General features: G+C 36.2%; 1 protein-coding gene across 1 annotated transcript; it reads left to right on the top strand.

The window, feature by feature from the left end:
* The first annotated feature begins 1,057 nt into the window (after nucleotides 1–1,057).
* Nucleotides 1,058–13,175, top strand: sec22bb (SEC22 homolog B, vesicle trafficking protein b). The gene is made up of 5 exons (XM_061887943.1): nucleotides 1,058–1,278; nucleotides 6,764–6,873; nucleotides 6,943–7,103; nucleotides 9,685–9,831; nucleotides 12,417–13,175. The coding sequence occupies exons 1-5, from the start codon at nucleotides 1,204–1,206 to the stop codon at nucleotides 12,569–12,571; spliced, it is 648 nt and encodes a 215-aa protein (XP_061743927.1). The 5' UTR covers nucleotides 1,058–1,203; the 3' UTR covers nucleotides 12,572–13,175.
* The last annotated feature ends 5,756 nt before the right edge of the window (nucleotides 13,176–18,931 follow it).

Here is an 18,931-nt window from a genome sequence, read left to right as displayed (position 1 = left end):
AAGATGCTACTCGAACGCCTCCCTAGGGAGGTGTTTAGGGCATGTCCAACCGGTAGGAGGCCACGGGGAAGACCCAGGACACGTTGGGAAGACTATGTCTCCCGGCTGGGAAGAGCTGGACGAAGTGGCTGGGGAGAGGGAAGTCTGGGCTTCCCTGCTTAGGCTGCTGCCCCCGCGACCCGACCTCGGATAAGCGGAAGAAGATAGATGGATGGATATATATATACATCCATCCATCCATCCATCCATTTCCTACCGCTTATTCCCTTTCGGGGTCGCGGGGGGCGCTGGCGCCTATCTCAGCTACAATCGGGCGGAAGGCAGGGAACACCCTGGACAAGTCGCCACCTCATCGCAGGGCCATATATACATATATATATATATATATATATATATATATATATATATATATGTATGAGTGGGAAAAAATAATCACAAGACTACTTCATCTCTACAGAACTGTTTCATGAGGGATTCCCTCGATCATCAATCATCAGGAGATATATATATATATATGGATCTTTCTGTGTGGAGTTTGCATGTTCTCCCCGTGAAAGCGTGGGTTCCCTCCGGGTACTCCGGCTTCCTCCCACTTCCAAAGACATGCACCTGGGGATAGGTTGATTGGCAACACTAAATTGGCCCTAGTGTGTGAATGTGAGTGTGAATGTTGTCTGTCTATCTGTGTTGGCCCTGTGATGAGGTGGCGACTTGTCCAGGGTGGAGCCCGCCTTCCGCCCGATTGTAGCTGAGATAGGCGCCAGCGCCCCCCGCGACCCCGAAAGGGAATAAGCAATAGAAAATGGATGGATGTATATATATATATATATATATATATATGGCGCTGTTTTATTTTCTACTGTGTTTGTACTTATTTGGATTTTTGTTTCTCGTCTGTTTGTAAATGTTGACATTTACATAATAAAAAAAAGTTTAAAAAAAAACAACAACAAAAAAACACCGTGTTAAATAAATAAATAAGTAAATCAATTAATTAATAAATAAATACAAAGCTATGAAAAACGAGGCGGGACCATTCTTGGTTCCGGTTTGCGAAGTGACGGAACGATCAGGCAGACGGACACAAAAAGCTGACGCTCTTCCGGCCAGCTCAGCGTCAGTCTTTCGTGTGTCGGAGCTGTCTTGTCACACGATAACAACCTCCATTTCTTCCTACTAATATAATATCTTAGGCGGGCAGAGATGGTGCTGCTGACCATGATCGCCCGGCTGGCTGACGGCCTGCCACTGGCCGCCTCGATGCAGGAGGACGAGCAGGTTACACGTCCATCATTTTATTCTCCTATTATTACTCAGCTATTTCAATATAGACCGTCTATGTACTTATACTTCTTTGACCTGCTAATGTATACTAACTATCTGATTTGTTTTATTGCTGTACACGACTAATGTGGAAAACACTATTTAAAACTAAAAATGCTGTTTCCTATTTATTAGTATACTAATTAAGGTGTCACACTATTAGTGCTTGAATATTATTCACAATAGCCTGGTTCCTCTTAGTAATGAATAATAAATAATGCATCAAATAGTACATCATGAACTATGACACATTTTGGATTATATAACCACAAAGGTTTATCCAATTCGAGGACATCCTGCATTTTTCCATCACAGTGGGATGAGAAATTTTAACATTTATTATTATTATTATTTATATGAATATTTTAATTATTAAAATTAATTTGTATTTTTAGGAATCATTATATATATATATTTTTATACAAACTTTTAACAGGTAAATAGTATTCAATTTTCAAAGTATATACCGTATTTCCTTGAATTGCCGCCGGGGCGCTAATTAATTTAAAACCTATTCTCACTCCTGCGCTTACCAAAGGCATGCAGTAAAAATAAGCATGCGCTAATTATTTTAAAACCTCTTCTCCTTGCCCTTATGTGGGCCTACCGAGGATGTCGTAGTGGTTTGTGCAGCCCTTGAGACACTAGTGATTTAGGGCTATATAAGTAAAGATTGATTGATTGATTGATTCTCACTCCGGCACTTACCAAAGGCATGCAGTAAAAATTTGAGTGTGATGTAAGGATACCATCATGAAAAGCACATTTAATAAAAAAAAACTTTATTATGGTCTTACTTTTCTTACTTAATCATTTATGGTCTTACTGCCACCCGAACGCCTCCCTAGGGAGGTGTTTAGGGCACGTCCAACCGGTAGGAGGCCACGGGGAAGACCCAGGACACGTTGGGAAGACTATGTCGGCCGGCTATATAAGTAAAGATCGATTGATTGATTCTCACTCCGGCCCTTACCAAAGGCATGCAGTAAAAAATTTAAGTGTGATGTAAGGATACCATCATGAAAAGCACATTTAATAAAAAAAAAACGTTATTATGGTCTTACCTTCACTTATAAATGAAGTCCATGCCCTGCGATGAGGTGGCGACTTGTCCAGGGTGTACCCCGCCTTCCGCCAGATTGTAGCTGACATAGGCGCCAGCGCCCCCCGCGACCCCAAAAAAGGGGAATAAGCGGTAGAAAATGGATGGATGGATGAAGTCCATGCCAGCTCCTTCTGATCAAAAGCATCGAAAACTCTTTTATGGAAGTCTTCCTTATCTTTCTTCAGTTTTAAAACTCTCTCTGTCTCGATGGATATCTTCCTTTTTTACCTCCTGCTTCGATAGAAAGTCCAGTTTACAAAACTGCTTTCAGACCGCTGCTATCAGTTAGCTCGGCTCCTCAAGTGCGGGCGATGACAGAATTATCCTTGTACAACTCCCCCTCCTGTTCTGCTCCGTGGGTGATCTCTTTATCCCACCGCTGCCACCATGAAGTGTTATTGTATAAATAATACACTGGGTATTGAGGACTGGAACATGCTTTATTTCAGCCCGGTTGTTTACATAGCCAGCATAGGAGTGTTACATCCTAAAAGGTCCGTCGTGCAACCCCCGCGTCATATCCGTCCCAGCACATATCACGTCACTCATTGTCACTTCTTCTGCAGCCGAGTAGTCGCAAGAAGGATCACTAGCGCCCTCTACCACATATGAGTCATTTAATGACTCATATTTGACAGATGCAGCTACGGTATATTAATAAAACTTAGCTGCTTACTGTTCTTTTTAGCATACCGGTATTCAGTAGCTTGGACCTTAAATCCTACTGAATAGCTCTTAATCTTCTTCCCTTTATGCGATTTCAAATTACCGGTATTGAAATCAGCCTCCTCCATTTTGAAAATGATGACAGGGGAAGTGTCACTCATGACGCCACAGGTTTGACCAGGTGGTAATACTAAGCATGCGCTAATTATTTTGCGAAGCGAGTTTGACCCGGCAGTAATTCAAGGCAGGCGCATACTATATGCCCGGCGGCAATTCAAGGAAATATAATACTTTAACTTTTTTTTTTTTTTTTTTTACTTCTACTATTTTCCCCCCCACTTACTTACAAAGTAGTGATAGGCAAACGTTATTAGTAATAAATACTTCTATTTCTTAAATATAGTCATAAAAATACAGACATATGAATTTATCCGCCCTCCTCCAATCACAGTTTAAAATAAAATGCTTTTAACTTTGATCATCTTTTTTTTTTTTTTTTTTTTAATAGAATTTTCAGCATTTGACTGGCCTACAGTTGATTTATTTAATTTTATTTGTTTTGGGTGATACTTTTCAGGCACATTTGTTTCTATTGACGTCAATAATCTTTAATATTTTCAATAATTGACTGGTAACAGTATTATTATGTATTTTTTTACAGTCACTCATCTTTTATTTGAAAATTTGGGGGTTTAAAAAACCTCAGCTATGATCATCAAAATAAAAAAAAAAGGTTTGACATATCTCACTTTGCATGTAATGAGTTATTCACATATTAGTTTCACATTTGAAGTTGAATTGCTGACACAAATGGATTTGTGCAAAATATTACATTTTTTTGAGTTTCACCTGTATTGTAGGTGACATTTTTATATTCTGGTAAAGTTTTTTATTTTTTATAATATGTATTTATTCTTTTGATAGGGAAACAATGATACTGGTACTGAGAACTCAGACACTTTTTACATTAAAAAAAAAAAAAAATTAAACAAATGACAAATGTTTTTTTTTTAGGTAAAAAAAAGAATTTAACTTTAAAAATGTTTTCTTAATTTCAAAAAATGACAATTTTTACTTTAAAATGTTTTTGTAATGTTTTTAATTTGTTTTCTTATTTTTTTTTATATGGGGGAACAAAAAAAAGTGTCTGTTTTCTTAGTACTTGTATTATGATTTCCCCATCAAATGAATAAATAATTATCATAGTAAATGAAACACTGAAAATAGTCTACTTGAATACAAACCAAAGATAGGCGACTGGGGAAAAAAAATACTGTGACCAGTCAAATGTTGAAAATATTATAGCTTATCAACGTTATTAATGTACTGCCTTCCTCTTAGCCATGAGCAGATATAGAATCACACGAACTGACGAAAAGGAAAAAAAGGAAAATCACAAACATACAGAGAAGTCTTACTGAATTAAAAACAACAAAAAGTTGTCACATTTACCTTAACATAGTGCTTCTTTTTCTATGCAAACATCATTTGATAAAAACATTTAATGAATATAATTGTATTTGTTTTCTTACTAGTTACCTATAGTTAAAACCATAACCATAGTGGGTTGGTATGAATGTAGCAGATAATAGGCCATGCTTGGATTTTAAAGTTATAGAAATATATATATATATATAAATATGATTTTTTTTTATTATTATTAGTTGTTATTGTTATTTAATAATGCTTTTGACAAAATGTGCCAAAAGTAAATGAGTAAATATAAATGGTAATGTTTTCCCGTTACAGTTTAAAATAAAATGTTATTAATGCTAATTGATGAGATTTTTAAAATGTATTTATTTACATTTTTCTATGTATTTATTTTAGTATCTGTACTATTTTACTTGTTGTAAATTATTGACAATGCGATTAATTATTCCTGGTGATTTTGTTTTTCTGCACATGTTTGAAAGGCATATTTATTTGTCTTATGGTGAGATATAAGGTTTTTAAAGGCCTACTGAAATGAGATTTTCTTATTTAAACGGGGATAGCAGGTCCATCATATGTGTCATTTCGCGATATTGCCATATTTTCGCTAAAAGGATTTAGTAGAGAACATCGACGATAAAGTTCGCAACTTTTGGTTGCTAATAAAAAAGCCTTGCCTGTACCGGAAGTAGCAGACGATGTGCGCGTGACGTCACTGGTTGTAGGGCTCCTCACATTGTTTACAATCATGGCCACCAGCACCTAGAGCGATTCGGGCCGAGAAAGCGACACTGTCCCCATTAATTTGAGCGAGGATGAAAGATTTGTGGATGAGGATAGAGAGAGTGAAGGACTAGAAGAAAAAAAAAGACTAGGGCAGTGGGAGCGATTCAGATGTTATTAGACACATTTACTTAATGTACTCTGACATATATTTCTGTCTTTAAATAGATTATTTGAGCATCTTTTAAATAAAACAATATCAAAATTGTTGGAAAAAGTTTGGACACCCCTCAATACTTTGGAGCGGTGGCGTGAAAGGTCAAATTATATGATTGTTTATTGTTTTATGATAAGGATTTCACATTAAATCTGAGTGCAAGTCATGTGAGCGCCTTGCATGGCAGCTCACCCCATCAGTGTGTGAATGGGTGAATGTGGAAATACTGTCAAAGTGCTTTGGGCTCCTTAGAAAGGGGTAGAAAAGCGCTATACAAGTACAACCATATACCATATATACTAGGATAATTCTGGAAAACCCCTTATCTGGTTATTGTGTTATTAGTTTTTTAGTGAGATTATTTAGTCATACCTGAAAGTGGGAGGGGTGTGATGACCGCCAGTGTCTCTGAGGGAAGCCACGGAGGAGCCAAGAAAGCCGCAGCTGCATCTTTGACAGCTGCAGGAGGAACGACACAAGCTCCGTTCATGTTTAAGGTAAGAGCCGACTTATTGCCACAATTTTCTCACCGAAACCTGCCGGTTGACAGGTGGTAGAGAACCACGTTCGCTTGACCGCTCTGTTCCATATGAAAGCTTCACCATCATCTTTAGGGAATGTAAACAAAGAAACACCGGCTGTGTTTATGTTGCAATACACCGCTTTCCAGCAACATCTTTCTTCTTTGTATTCTCCATTATTAGTTGAACAAATTGCAAAAGATTCAGCAACGCAGATGTCCAGAATACTGTGTAATTATGCGATTAAAGCAGACTACTTTTAGCCGTGATCGGTGCTGGAAGGACATGTCCGCTACCACCGGTGACGTCATGCGCACGCGTCATCATTCCTCGACGTTTACAACAGGATACTTCGCGGGAAATTTGATATTGCAATTTTGTAAACTAAATCGGCCGTATTGGCATGTGTTGCAATGTTAATATTTCATCATTGATATATAAACTATCAGACTGCGTGGTCGGTAGTAGTGGGTTTCAGTAGGCCTTTAATTGATAAAGTTAGCACCATCCAGAAAAAATAAGATTGTGTGACATCATTTAAAATCTCATCTTTTCTCCTTGTTTTTCTTGCTCTCAAAAAGGGAAGCGAAAAGGTTGGTTGTGTTGATGCTACTGTGTTGCGTTCATAAACATTCCACACCATACCGGTAGTTTTTGGACAGTACTTTATGCAAACACCACACTTCACACTGAAGTGTTTTGTGGGTTCAAGCATGTCTACTGTAAGTGCTTCAAGCTGTTTGCCTTACCGTCTTCTTTCCTGCGTGTTTGAAGTTGGGCCGGGATCTGCAGCAGTACCAGAGTCAAGCCAAGCAGCTCTTCAGAAAACTCAACGAGCAGAGTCCCACACGCTGCACTTTGGAGGCGGGCTCCATGTCGTTTCAGTGAGTGGCAAACTTTGCATCTATTTTGCTGTTGGTACGAGTAAAGTATCCATCACGTCTCATCTGCAGCTATGTTATCGAAAAAGGAGTGTGCTACCTCGTCCTTTGCGAAGCGAGCTTTCCCAAAAAGCTGGCCTTTGCTTACTTGGAAGATCTGCAGGCCGAGTTTCATGAGCAGCACGGGAAGAGGGTGCCCACTGTGTCCCGGCCTTACTCCTTTATTGAGTTTGGTGAGCAAGAATATTTACTTGACTTATGTTTACTGCATATATTGGAAAGACATCTGCTCGAGAACACCATCAACGAGACACATCACCGCTTTATTAAATGTCTTTACAAGCTGAGGAATGCAGATAGCAACACTTGCTTATTTGTCCATGTGATGGTTTATACAGCTTATATTATTTTTGTTATTGAAATAACAAAAATTCTGCTAATATTTTTATTTTAAATATGTCTTTTTACAAATGATAGCCAGCAGATATATTTTGATATGTTCTCCTTATGATATAATTGTAATGGTTGTGGTTTACAGCTTATGAAAAACAAATTGAAAATCTTAGAAAATTTGGAGGTTTAAAAAATAACTCAGCCATAATCATCTAATTTAAATTTTTTTTAAAGAAAGCTTGACATATCTCATTTTGCATGTAATGAGTTATTCACATATTAGTTTCGTATTTGAAGTTGAATTGCTGACATAGATGGATTTGTGCAAAAAAAATACAAATTTTTGGAGTTTCACCTGCATTGTAGGTGACATTTTTATATTCTAGCAATTAATAACATAAAAAATATATATATAATACATTTGCGAATTATTTTCATCTGCTTTGTATTTTTTTATTATTCACAATTTTTACTTAACTTTGAAGAAGAAAGAATAGAAGATTAAATGTTTTATATTGGGGAAGCCATCAGGTGGCGCACTCGCTCATTTTAACATGTAGCATAAAGTGACCTTTGTATGCATGTGTATATACACACACATATATATATATTTATATATATATATATATATATATATATATATATATAAATATATATATATATATATATATATATATATAGATATAGATATAGATATAGATGTATGTATGTATATAATTTTAATAAAACATCCATCCATCCATTTTCTACCGCTTATTCCCTTTGGGGTCGCGGGGGGTGCTGGTGCCTATCTCAGCTACAATCGGGCGGGACGCGGGGTACACCCTGGACAAGTCGCCCCCTCATCGCAGGGCCAAAACATATTGTTTAAAATAAATCTGTAAATTATTCAGATATTTTCTATTTTTTCTATTATTTAATATTATTAATTCAACAATAAGTTTGACAAATATGCCGTACAAGGGGTATTTGTCCAGGGTGTACACCGCCTTCCGCCCGATTGCAGCTGAGATAGGCTCCAGCATCCCCCCGCAACCCCAAAAGGGACAAGCAGTAGAAAATGGATGGATGGATATATATATTTTTTAAGCAATTTTATGTTGTTAAATAATAACAAATGACTTAATACAAAACGATATGTCCTTTACAGATGTAGCCAGCAGATGGCAGCACACGCTCAATTTAACATGTAGCACTGGGTACCATTTATATATTTTTGTAGAAAAATAATATAAACAAATACAGTTTAACATTTTGCTGACATTTTTCTATTTTTTTTAATTACTTTGAGTTATTTCCTAAATAACTTAAAATGAGGGATATGTTATTTACAAGCAGTAGGCAGCAGATGGCATTGATTACTCATGTTACGATATAGCATTGGGTGCGATTTTATATAGCATCTCATTTTATTTTTGTGTATTAATAATTTATTGAATGAAAAATTCCCAATCTGTAAATTCTGCCAATATATTTATATGTTTTATTATTTCAAAATGAGTGATATAGAACATTCATAGACATCATTTATAAGTGTAAAAGAATAACTTCAAAGCCTATATACAAAAAGAATCAACAACAATAAAAATAATAAAATAAAACAAGTAAATAATATACAAGCAAATAATAATAACAGATTAATAAAATACATCAATAAAATAGAACAATAAAAACAAATCAATATAATAGAATGCACCTGTGGATAGGTTGATTGGCAACACTAAATTGGCCCTAGTGTGTGAATGTGAGTGTGAATGTTGTCTGTCTATCTGTGTTGGCCCTGCGATGAGGTGGCGACTTGTCCAGGGTGAACCCCGCCTTCCGCCCGATTGTAGCTGAGATAGGCGCCAGCGCCCCCCGCGACCCCAAAAGGGAATAAGCGGTAGAAAATGGATGGATGGATGGATAATAGAATAAAACAATTAAAGAAACAAAGGACCATAAGCCTCATGCCAATTTAAAAGCCAGAAAATAAAAGTCGGTTTTAAGACTAGACTTAAAACATTCAACAGTGGGGGCCATTCTGACATGAGGGGGAAGAACATTCCGAAGTTTAGGGCCAACAACAGAGAAGGCCCTAGTTTTAAGCCTTGTTTAAGGCACCACAAGTTGGAACTGGCCCAAAGACAATTTGTCACAATCGACCTGAATATAAAACATTTTTTTCCCTTTTAAAAAAATCTTGGGTTGGCTTATATACTGATAGATAGATTTATACATGCCACCATACAGGTGCAAGTCAGAGCTTTTCTTCCCGTCACTCACACACACACACACCAGCCATTATGATGTTTTCCATTGCAGTTTTGTCCTATCGGTAATTTTAGAACGTTTTCCAAGCGGGTCTTGAGAAAGAGGGCTGGTCTTATATTGAGGGACGTCTCCTATACGGTAATCCCTGCACTCCTCTTCTCTGACCAGACACGTACATCCAAAAAACCAAGAAGGCCTACATAGACAGCCGAGCCAGAAGGAACCTAGGCAGCATCAACACGGAGCTGCAGGACGTGCAGAGGATCATGGTGGCCAACATCGAAGAGGTGCTGCAGAGGGGAGAGGCGCTCTCTGGTAAGTCTTACAGCAAAGTGCATACACTCGTGTGTTTATGTCCCGCCTTCCTCTTCATACTTTTGATCAGTTCCCCATTATGGGATGAATAAAAGTATGTCTCTAAAACGCCATCCATCCATTTCCATCGCTTGTAAGTAAGTACATTTTATTTATAAAGCGCTTTTCACAGAGAAAATCACAAAGCATAGGTTAATTAAAAGAACAATTCCACTAAAACAACAGAATTGGATTTAACACTATAGTTAAAAGGTGCATTAACTGGAGTTTATTTTGAACATGCATACAATTACAACATGATATTTAGGATTACGGATTAGGCTCCACCTTCCTGCACGGCCTTGACTTTTCAATCAGTCTTCGCATGCAGTCGTTGGCCAGTCTATTAGCCACCCTTAGTTATTTATGTTGACTTTGAAGATTTATTGAAGTAAATTCTGTTTATATAGCGCTTTTCTCTATTCGACTCAAAGCGCTTTTACATTGTGAAACCCAATATCTAAGTTACATTTAAACCAGTGTGGGTGGCACTGGGAGCAGGTAGGTAAAGTGTCTCGCCCAAGGACACAACGGTAGTGACTAGGATGGCGGAAACGGGAATCGAACCTGGAACCCTCAAATTGCTGGCACGGCCACTCTACCAACCGAGCTATGCCGCCCACACATTTTGTGGATTTTATTGTGGAAAAATGAGTGCATTACATGTTCTGCGTAAGTCCCGCCTTCATTCACAGTCTCGACTGTCATTGGCCGACCTTTCAATCACTCTCCATGCAGTCATTGGGCAGTCTAAATCAGAGGTGGCAAACTAATTTTGGATCGGGGGCCACATGGAGAAAAAAATCTACTCCCAAGTAGGCCAGACTGTTAAAATCACGGCACGATTACTTAAAAATAAAGACAACTTCAGACTGTTTTCTCTGTTTAAAAATAGAACAGAAATCATAATGTTGTTGGGTTTTTTTTACACTTACATGTTGCGGTTAATAGAATTCTACCTTTATATGTTGTTTTTTATACTTAATAAAATATGTAAATAATTAACTATAAATAAATGATGTGATAATGTTCATCAGTCTACTCATTGGTGTTCATTTTCAATCTATCATGATAAAAAAAAATAATATCAAAATATAATTACAGGATGTTATTTATGTAGTTTGTTCATTGTTCTCGACCGGTGCACTCGACTTAGACTTCCTTTTTATTGTCATTCAAATTTGAACTTTACAGCACAGATAAGAACGAAATTTCGTTTCATAAGTTTCATATCCTGGTAGTGCAGGATTGAAAAAAGCAATAAGGTGCATATATAATTAAATAAATAGATATAAATAATATATAAATATATATATAAAATACATAAATATATAGAAATAAATAAATAGATTACTGTACGGATAAATATATTGCACTTTTTAACATGCGTCCACGCTTATGGATGTATGTTGTATTGTCTTTTTTATTCCAGCGAGTTAATCCATTTTGGGGGGAAGTTGAAGGGATAATTTAATTACGATGCGTTCAAGAGTCTTACGGCCTGAGGGAAGAAGCTGTTACAGGACTTGGAGGTTCTGCTTCGGAGGCTGCGGAACCTCTTTCTAGAGTCTAACATCCTGTGGGTTTTTTTTTTTTTTTTTTTTACATATGTAGCGTCATCTACAAAGATACAAAGAATTGCTATTGTGACATCTAGTGGACACATTTAGAGCAGCAGTTTCTTTCATTCAAAAATTTCCGCTCATTTTTATTCTGAGCAAACTCATCCCGCAGGCAGGATAAAACCTGTTCGCGGGCCTGATCCAGACCACGGGCCTTACGTTTGACACCCCTGGTCTAAACGTTGTATATTTTGGGACCGATAAAAAGTGTAAAATGTTAGATTTTTTTATTTTTTATTTGTCTTACTGTATGTTGTTTCAGTTTAAATGCTCCAATTTATAAATGTAGTCCATTAATATTATTAATGTATGCCTCCATTCAATGAACCTGCATGATCTCCATTCAAATATTCGCTCCAGTCTCTAATTAGATAAAAGATGAAAAATAAAAAGGTCTTAAGATATCACAACTGTGGCTGTAGGCAACCTCCTGATGTAGTTTGAAGTATCATTACGGGTCATCATTTAGGAGTTTTCTCTCCCGCTGTTACAACATTGGTTCTGTAGCTGCTGTGTTGTGGAATTTACTTGGTGGTAAGCAACCATGTGGTTCTCATGAAGTCTAAAAAATATTATGAAGGACGTGCAGATCGATAGGCCACCGATTGGCTGAAAAAGTACGTGGTCACCATTGCAGATTTCTATGCAGATCACAAACGCCGATCCCCTTTGGGTGGCACTGTATTTACTTGTATTCCCCCTGCTGACAAGTGGCTCGCAGCTAATCAAGCGTCTCCATACACAGCTAATAATAATCACCTCTATTATGACAAATAAACTGCATTTCTTAGTATCATTATCTTGTACCTTATCACTGGAGGACGTGGCTAAAAATGCAGAGAGCAAGCATGCTAACCGCTGAGCTAACTTGAAAAAACAGTGCTAAGTAAACTTATATTCCGTTTTCGCATTTTCCTGCTTCAGCACTGGACTCCAAGGCCAGCAACCTGTCCACCCTGTCCAAGAAGTACCGCAGCGACGCCAAGTACCTGAACACCCGCTCCACCTACGCCAAGCTGGCCGCCGGCGGCGTCTTTTTCATCATGCTCATCGTCTACGTGCGCTTCTGGTGGCTCTGAGCGCTTCAGGGAGGGAAACGTACGCGAGCGATTCGGCATGTCCAAAAAAAAAAAAACATGAAAAAGCCCTTTCACTAAAAGCGGCATCCTTAATATGACATTTCAAAGAATATTACCTCCCGATAGCGTATTGCATCTCACTTTCATAATGAGTGGAAAGTGGGATTTGTTGAGGGTGACGGCGTGCAAAAGTGGAGGGAAAATGAAGGGTCTTTTGTTGTAAAATTCCACACCTTTCCAAGCTGCTCAGTAATCACCTTACATACTGTATGTATCGTGTCTAGTAGAAAATCCTGAGTGGGTATCGCTAATCCTATTCACTGTTTGACTGACATACCGATAATCGGATCGTAATACCGTTTAATATGTTTTTTTTAATTTCTATTTTAATGGCAGATTATTATTTCCCCACCATAGTGACATTTCTAGCTCGACCAGCAACCTTGAAAAAAAAGATGATAATATATGCTCTCCCTTTTTATCTTGTACAAAGTTTATTCATGTAAATGCAAAACTGGCTTCAGGCTGAGCAGCAAACACAAACCAGCTCTTTTTTTTCTTTCTGTTTGTCTGCTCGCGATGATGAATAAAATGGTTTGCACAGCACGCGCCTCCGTTCTCTAAGGGCTCGAGTCCGGCCTGAATCCACAAGTTGCTATGGGACTCCATTGTGTGCTTGTTAAGTAATACAACAAAAACGTTATTTTATTCTTTCAACAAGCTTTCAGGGATATGTTTAAATACCACAATTATGTTTAGAATAAAAAATGTAGTGGTTCTCAAACTTTTTTTTTTTACCTTAGGGAACTCTGAGGCCCTCCAAAGACCAGCAATATGACCAACATTATGATACAGTAGCGTAGTAGGCATAAATATGAATCAAAAACAAGACAGAACACATTTAAAATGTTGCCACTGCAACATTACACACAGTTTCAACATTAACACTGTGTTTGAATATTTCAAAATAAAACACTAATCATTAAAGTTATTCTTTGGCATACCACTAGATAGAGCCCACGTACCTTAGTTTGAGAAACAGGTGAGCAGGATACAATGCTACCATACTATGCTAATGTATAATCATGGTAACAAACTAATAAAATGTTGTACGGCACATGCACTAACCGCTGTTCCACCGTGCTGCCCGATACCTATTATATACTAGTAATATATTATATACATATACATATATATACATATATGTGTGTTCGTGTATATAAATATATATATATATACGTGTGTGTATATGTATATATACACATGTGTATATATACATATATATGTATTGGTATGTATGTATATACACGTGTGTGTATATATATATAGATATATAATATATATTTTATATTTTTTTACATTTTATATATATTTTTATATTTCGACAATCTTCACATAAAACAAAGAACAACAACAACAAAAGAAAAAAAAAACACTCATTTGAGCAATGATTGAGCCGAAAGGGTGTAGGTTGAAGCAACGCTTATATAAGCCTACCCCATCACAACAAGAACAAGGTTCAAAATATATAAAATCTAAAACATGCTTCACTTATATTACTTTTTTTTTTAAACAATATATAAGCAACATATTTGTAGCACACGTCTCATATACACAGTTTAACATTTAAATCAATCATATACATTTGTACACTTATATATATATATATATATATATATATATATACACAATTTATTTAAATTCCATATAAAGTGGTAATATATACATTTTAATATAACCTATATGTATAATTATGAAATCATAATTATATATAAAAGTGTATATATATATATATACACTTTTAACACATTTTACTAAAATATAGCCGTTTGTATACCTTTGCAAGGTTGAAAATTAAGTCAATATTTCCCCAAATTACCTAGATTTAGGTAGTGAAATATTAGATTAGATTAGATTAGATAGTACTTTATTTATTCCGTCAGGAGAGTTCCTTCAGGAAAATTACAATTTTCAGCACAATCCCATTCAAGATCAGACAAACGTTACAGGGAGACAGAACAGGATCGCTGACGGGTCTGCCGGCTTCCAGCGCCCCTTACAAAAAAAAAGATGACATACAGGTAAACAGTGGGGGGGGGGGGATTAAATTGAGGATTAAAATAAAATAAAATAAATAAAAAATCGTACATATTGTACAGTACTGAGATAAAGTACAGCTTATAGCACAAAACACAAAAACTTTGATGTAAAATAGTACTATAGCGGTCAAGAGAGCATGTGTTCCATACCACTTTTGTACAGCAGGATGCGCTATTTGACTTCTGTGTGGCTGAGAAAAGGGTTCTCTCTATATCATCATTTAACCTTAAGTAACATTTAAAAAAAAAAAACTCTTGTCAGTAGTTTCCGGTGAGAGAACAGAGATGCTGAACAGAAGGTTAAAAACAAGAACCAACATGATGAAGTAGAACATGTAATATGGGAGGGACGGGGGGGGGGGGGTTGTTAAAGTGTGCCAAAAAAAAAAACAACCACAGGGCACAGACTCAACTTTTCACCTCTGCAGAGAGAGGAAGTTGCTTTTGATATGTCTCACTTGATCTGCGCTTTTGCTATCTTGCGTTTCATTGCAGTGGTTTTGATGATCAGAAGCGTGCAAACTTTCCTTTCAATCAACCTGCCAACGCTTATGTCATCCTGTTAGCGTTACAGTCGACTGCCTACAAAAAGTCAACTCCTCGAAATGTCTGCGCCCCACAAGTCCAACATAAAGGGTTTCTGTAAGGCACAAGTGTCAAACTCGAGGCCAGGGTCATGCCACATAAATGAAGTGGCATGTTCTTCTAAACTTTATTTGAAATTGATGCAAAACAAGCTATTTCAAGCATTTTTGTTGTTGTTATTGAAACCCCTTTTAGAAAGGAATTCTGTAATAGCCAAACTTTAGTATCTGCTTGTCACCTTGACTTTTCATTGCGGATTAATGTTTCCATGACGACTGATGTAATATGAAAGAAGTCGCGCAGAATAACCTGGCCATCGCACATTTGGATGGTTTCGCAGTTACAAGTGGCCCCTTGAAGGCAACCGGAACTTGGCGGTGTGAGACCTCAAATCAGGGTTTTAGTTAGATTTCATTTCATTTTGCAGTTGTGCCACTTGTAACAGTGGAATAAATAAATAAATGAATGCGAGACTTATGATCCGGAACTTAATTTTTACATTCATTTTATATTTTTTTATTTCATATTTAATTTAATATTTTATTTTATATTATGTATATTGATCAGATTTATTTTAATGTCATTTATTTTTTCCTAGTTACAAGTGGACCATTGAGAGCAGCTATAACTGCAATGTGAGACTTCAGATCAGTTATTTTTATTTTATTGTTTTAGTTATATTGCACTTACAAGTGGCCTGTTAATTTTAAATCATTTTCATTTCATTTCGCAGTTACAACCCCCCTTAACATCTGCGACTTGCATGTGCGGAATAAATAAATAAATGAATGTGAGACTTGGGATCAGGAATTTAATTTGACTTAAATTAATCTAAATTAATTAATTTTGTGTAATTTAATTTCATATTTAATTTAATTTCATATTTCCTGTAATTTCGTTTAATATTACATTTTCTTTATTGTATATTGATTTGATTTATTTTAATTCAATTGTTTATGTTTCACACTTATCACGCTGCGATGAGGTGGCGACTTGTTCAGGGTGTACGCCGCCTTCCGTCCGATTGTAGCTGAGATAGGCACCAGCGCCCCCCGCCCGACCCCAAAGGGAATAAGCGGTAGACAATGGATGGATGGATTTTATTTTGTTTTATGTATATTTTTTTGATTTGATTTATTTTAATTACATTTTTTATTTTTTCCCACTACAAGTGGACCATTGAGAGCAGCTAGAATTGCAATGTGAGACTCCATCAGTTATTTTATTTTGTTTTGTTTAATTTAATTTCGTTTAATATTTAATTTTCTTTATTGTCTATTGAATATTATTTTAATCAATTTTTTTATGTTTCATACTTACAAGTCAATACATGAATGTGAATTTAATTTATTTTAATTTAGTATAATTTAATTAAGATTACATTTTATTTTAATTGAATTGAATAAATTTTGTTTAATTTAATTTCATATTTCATTTAATATTTTTTTATTTAATGTAATTTGTTTCAATTTGATGTATTTTAATAAAAAAATATATTTTTTCACACCAGTCGACCATTAAGAGCAGCTATAATTGCAACGTGAGACTCCAAATGTGTTATTTTATTTTATTCTTAATTAGTTTAATTTAATGTAATTTAGTTTAATTTCATATTTAACTGAACTTTGTATAATATTTCATTTTGTTTATTGAATATTGATTTAATTTATTTTAATTACATTTTTTATTTTTTTCCCCACTACAAGTGGACCATTGAGAGCAGCTAGAGTTGCAAATCATCAGTTATTTTATTTTGTTTTGTTTAATTTAATTTCGTGTAATTTCATATTTCATTTAATTTTGTTTATTATTTAATTTTCTTTGTCTATTGATTATTATTTTACATTTTTTATGTTTCACACTTACAAGTCAATACATGAATGTGAATTTAATTTATTTTAATTTAATAAAAATACATTTAATTCTAATTTAATTTAATAAATTTTGTTTAATTTAATTTCATATTTCATTTAATATTTTTTTATTTAATGTAATTTGTTTCAATTTGATGTATTTTAATAAAAAAATATATTTTTTCACACCAGTCGACCATTAAGAGCAGCTATAATTGCAACGTGAGACTCCAAATGAGTTATTTTATTTTATTCTTAATTAGTTTAATTTAATGTAATTTAGTTTAATTTCATATTTAATTGAACTTTGTATAATATTTCATTTTATTTATTGAATATTGATTTAATTTATTTTAATTACATTTTTTATGTTTTCACACTTACAAGTGGACCATTGAGAACAACAATAACTGCAATGTGAGACTCAAACTAAGTTATTTTATTTTATTGTTTTAGTTATATTGCAATTCCAAGTGGCCTGTTGAGGGCAGCCATAACTGATGTGCAATGTGAGACCTCAGATCAGTATTTCAGTGAGTTTGAATTTCTTTTCATTTCATTTAGCAGTTACATCTGCCCTTAAAATCTGCGACTTGCAACTGCGGAATAGGTACATCTCTGAAAAAAGGTTGAGAACCACTGCTCTAAAAGCCGTAGATGTTATTGCCAGATATGCATACACAGTAGATGGCAGTATTTTCCTGTTTAAGAGTGTCACAACTTTGCTGTTTACGGCGGACGAACTGCTTTACGGTAGACGAAAACGTGACTGCTGTTGTTGTTTGTTAATACCGCGCTGGGAGGACGTTTGTGAAACTGCCTAACAATAAACCCACATAAGAAACCAAGAACTCGCCCTCGATCATTCTAAAGTTATAATGTCATTGGGGCAGGCACTCTGTTTATATTGTGGGAAAGCGGACGTGAAAAGAGGCTGTCGACATGTCACTCGGGTCCGCATGGAGCTGGAGGGGGCGTGGCCTCCAGCTCCGCCTGAATTTCGGGAGAAAATTTGTTCCGGTAGGTTTTCTGAGGAGGCGCTGAATTTCGGGAGTCTCCCGGAAAATCCGGGAGGGTTGGCAAGTATGTGTAGCAGTGATCTTGTCCTTTCGGTCATGACCATGGGTGAGGATGGGACCAAGATCGACCCGTAAATTGAGAGCTTTGCCTTCCGGCTCAGCTCTTTCTTCACCACAACGGATCGATACAGTGTCCGCATTACTGAAGACGCCGCACCGATCCGCCTGTCGATCTCACGATCCACTCTTCCCTCACTCGTGAGCAAGACTCCGAGGTATTTGAACTCCTCCAATTGGGGCAGGGTCTCCTCCCCAACCCGGAGATGGCACTCCACCCTTTTCCAGGCGAGAACCATGGACTCGGACTTGGAGGTGCTGATTTAATTAAATTAAATTTAATATGATCCATACACCCATTTTTCTACCGCTTATTCCCTTTTGGGGTCGCGGGGGGCGCTGGCGCCTATCTCAGCTACAATCGGGCGGAAGGCGGGGTACACCCTGGACAAGTCGCCACCTCATCGCAGGGCCAGCACAGATAGACAGACAACATTCACACTCACATTCACACACTAGGGCCAATTTAGTGTTGCCAATCAACCTATCCCCAGGTGCATGTCTTTGGAATATTTAATATGAATGAATGAATGAATGAAATAAGTTTATTTTGGTCATATAATCAATCAAATCAAATCAATCAACCATTGTGTGTGATCAGTTTTACAGTACATTTTATATGTATACAATAATGCACATTTACACACGAAAGAAAAGAAAAAGAGTGACCAAAAAAGGAATAGGCTG

Source organism: Nerophis ophidion, linkage group LG26 (genome assembly GCF_033978795.1).
Source record: "Nerophis ophidion isolate RoL-2023_Sa linkage group LG26, RoL_Noph_v1.0, whole genome shotgun sequence".
Classification (NCBI taxonomy): domain Eukaryota; kingdom Metazoa; phylum Chordata; class Actinopteri; order Syngnathiformes; family Syngnathidae; genus Nerophis; species Nerophis ophidion.
The sequence above is the reverse complement of the archived record's forward strand: the minus strand, read 5'-3'. Positions and strand labels throughout refer to the sequence as shown.

Excerpts from the sequence above, each read along its gene's own strand:
- sec22bb (XM_061887943.1), top strand. The coding sequence starts at position 1,204 with ATGGTGCTGCTGACCATGATCGCCCGGCTGGCTGACGGCCTGCCACTG. Across the intron at positions 6,874-6,942 it reads GCGGGCTCCATGTCGTTTCA|CTATGTTATCGAAAAAGGAG; the intron begins GTGAGTGGCAAA and ends TCTCATCTGCAG. Across the intron at positions 9,832-12,416 it reads GAGGGGAGAGGCGCTCTCTG|CACTGGACTCCAAGGCCAGC; the intron begins GTAAGTCTTACA and ends TTCCTGCTTCAG.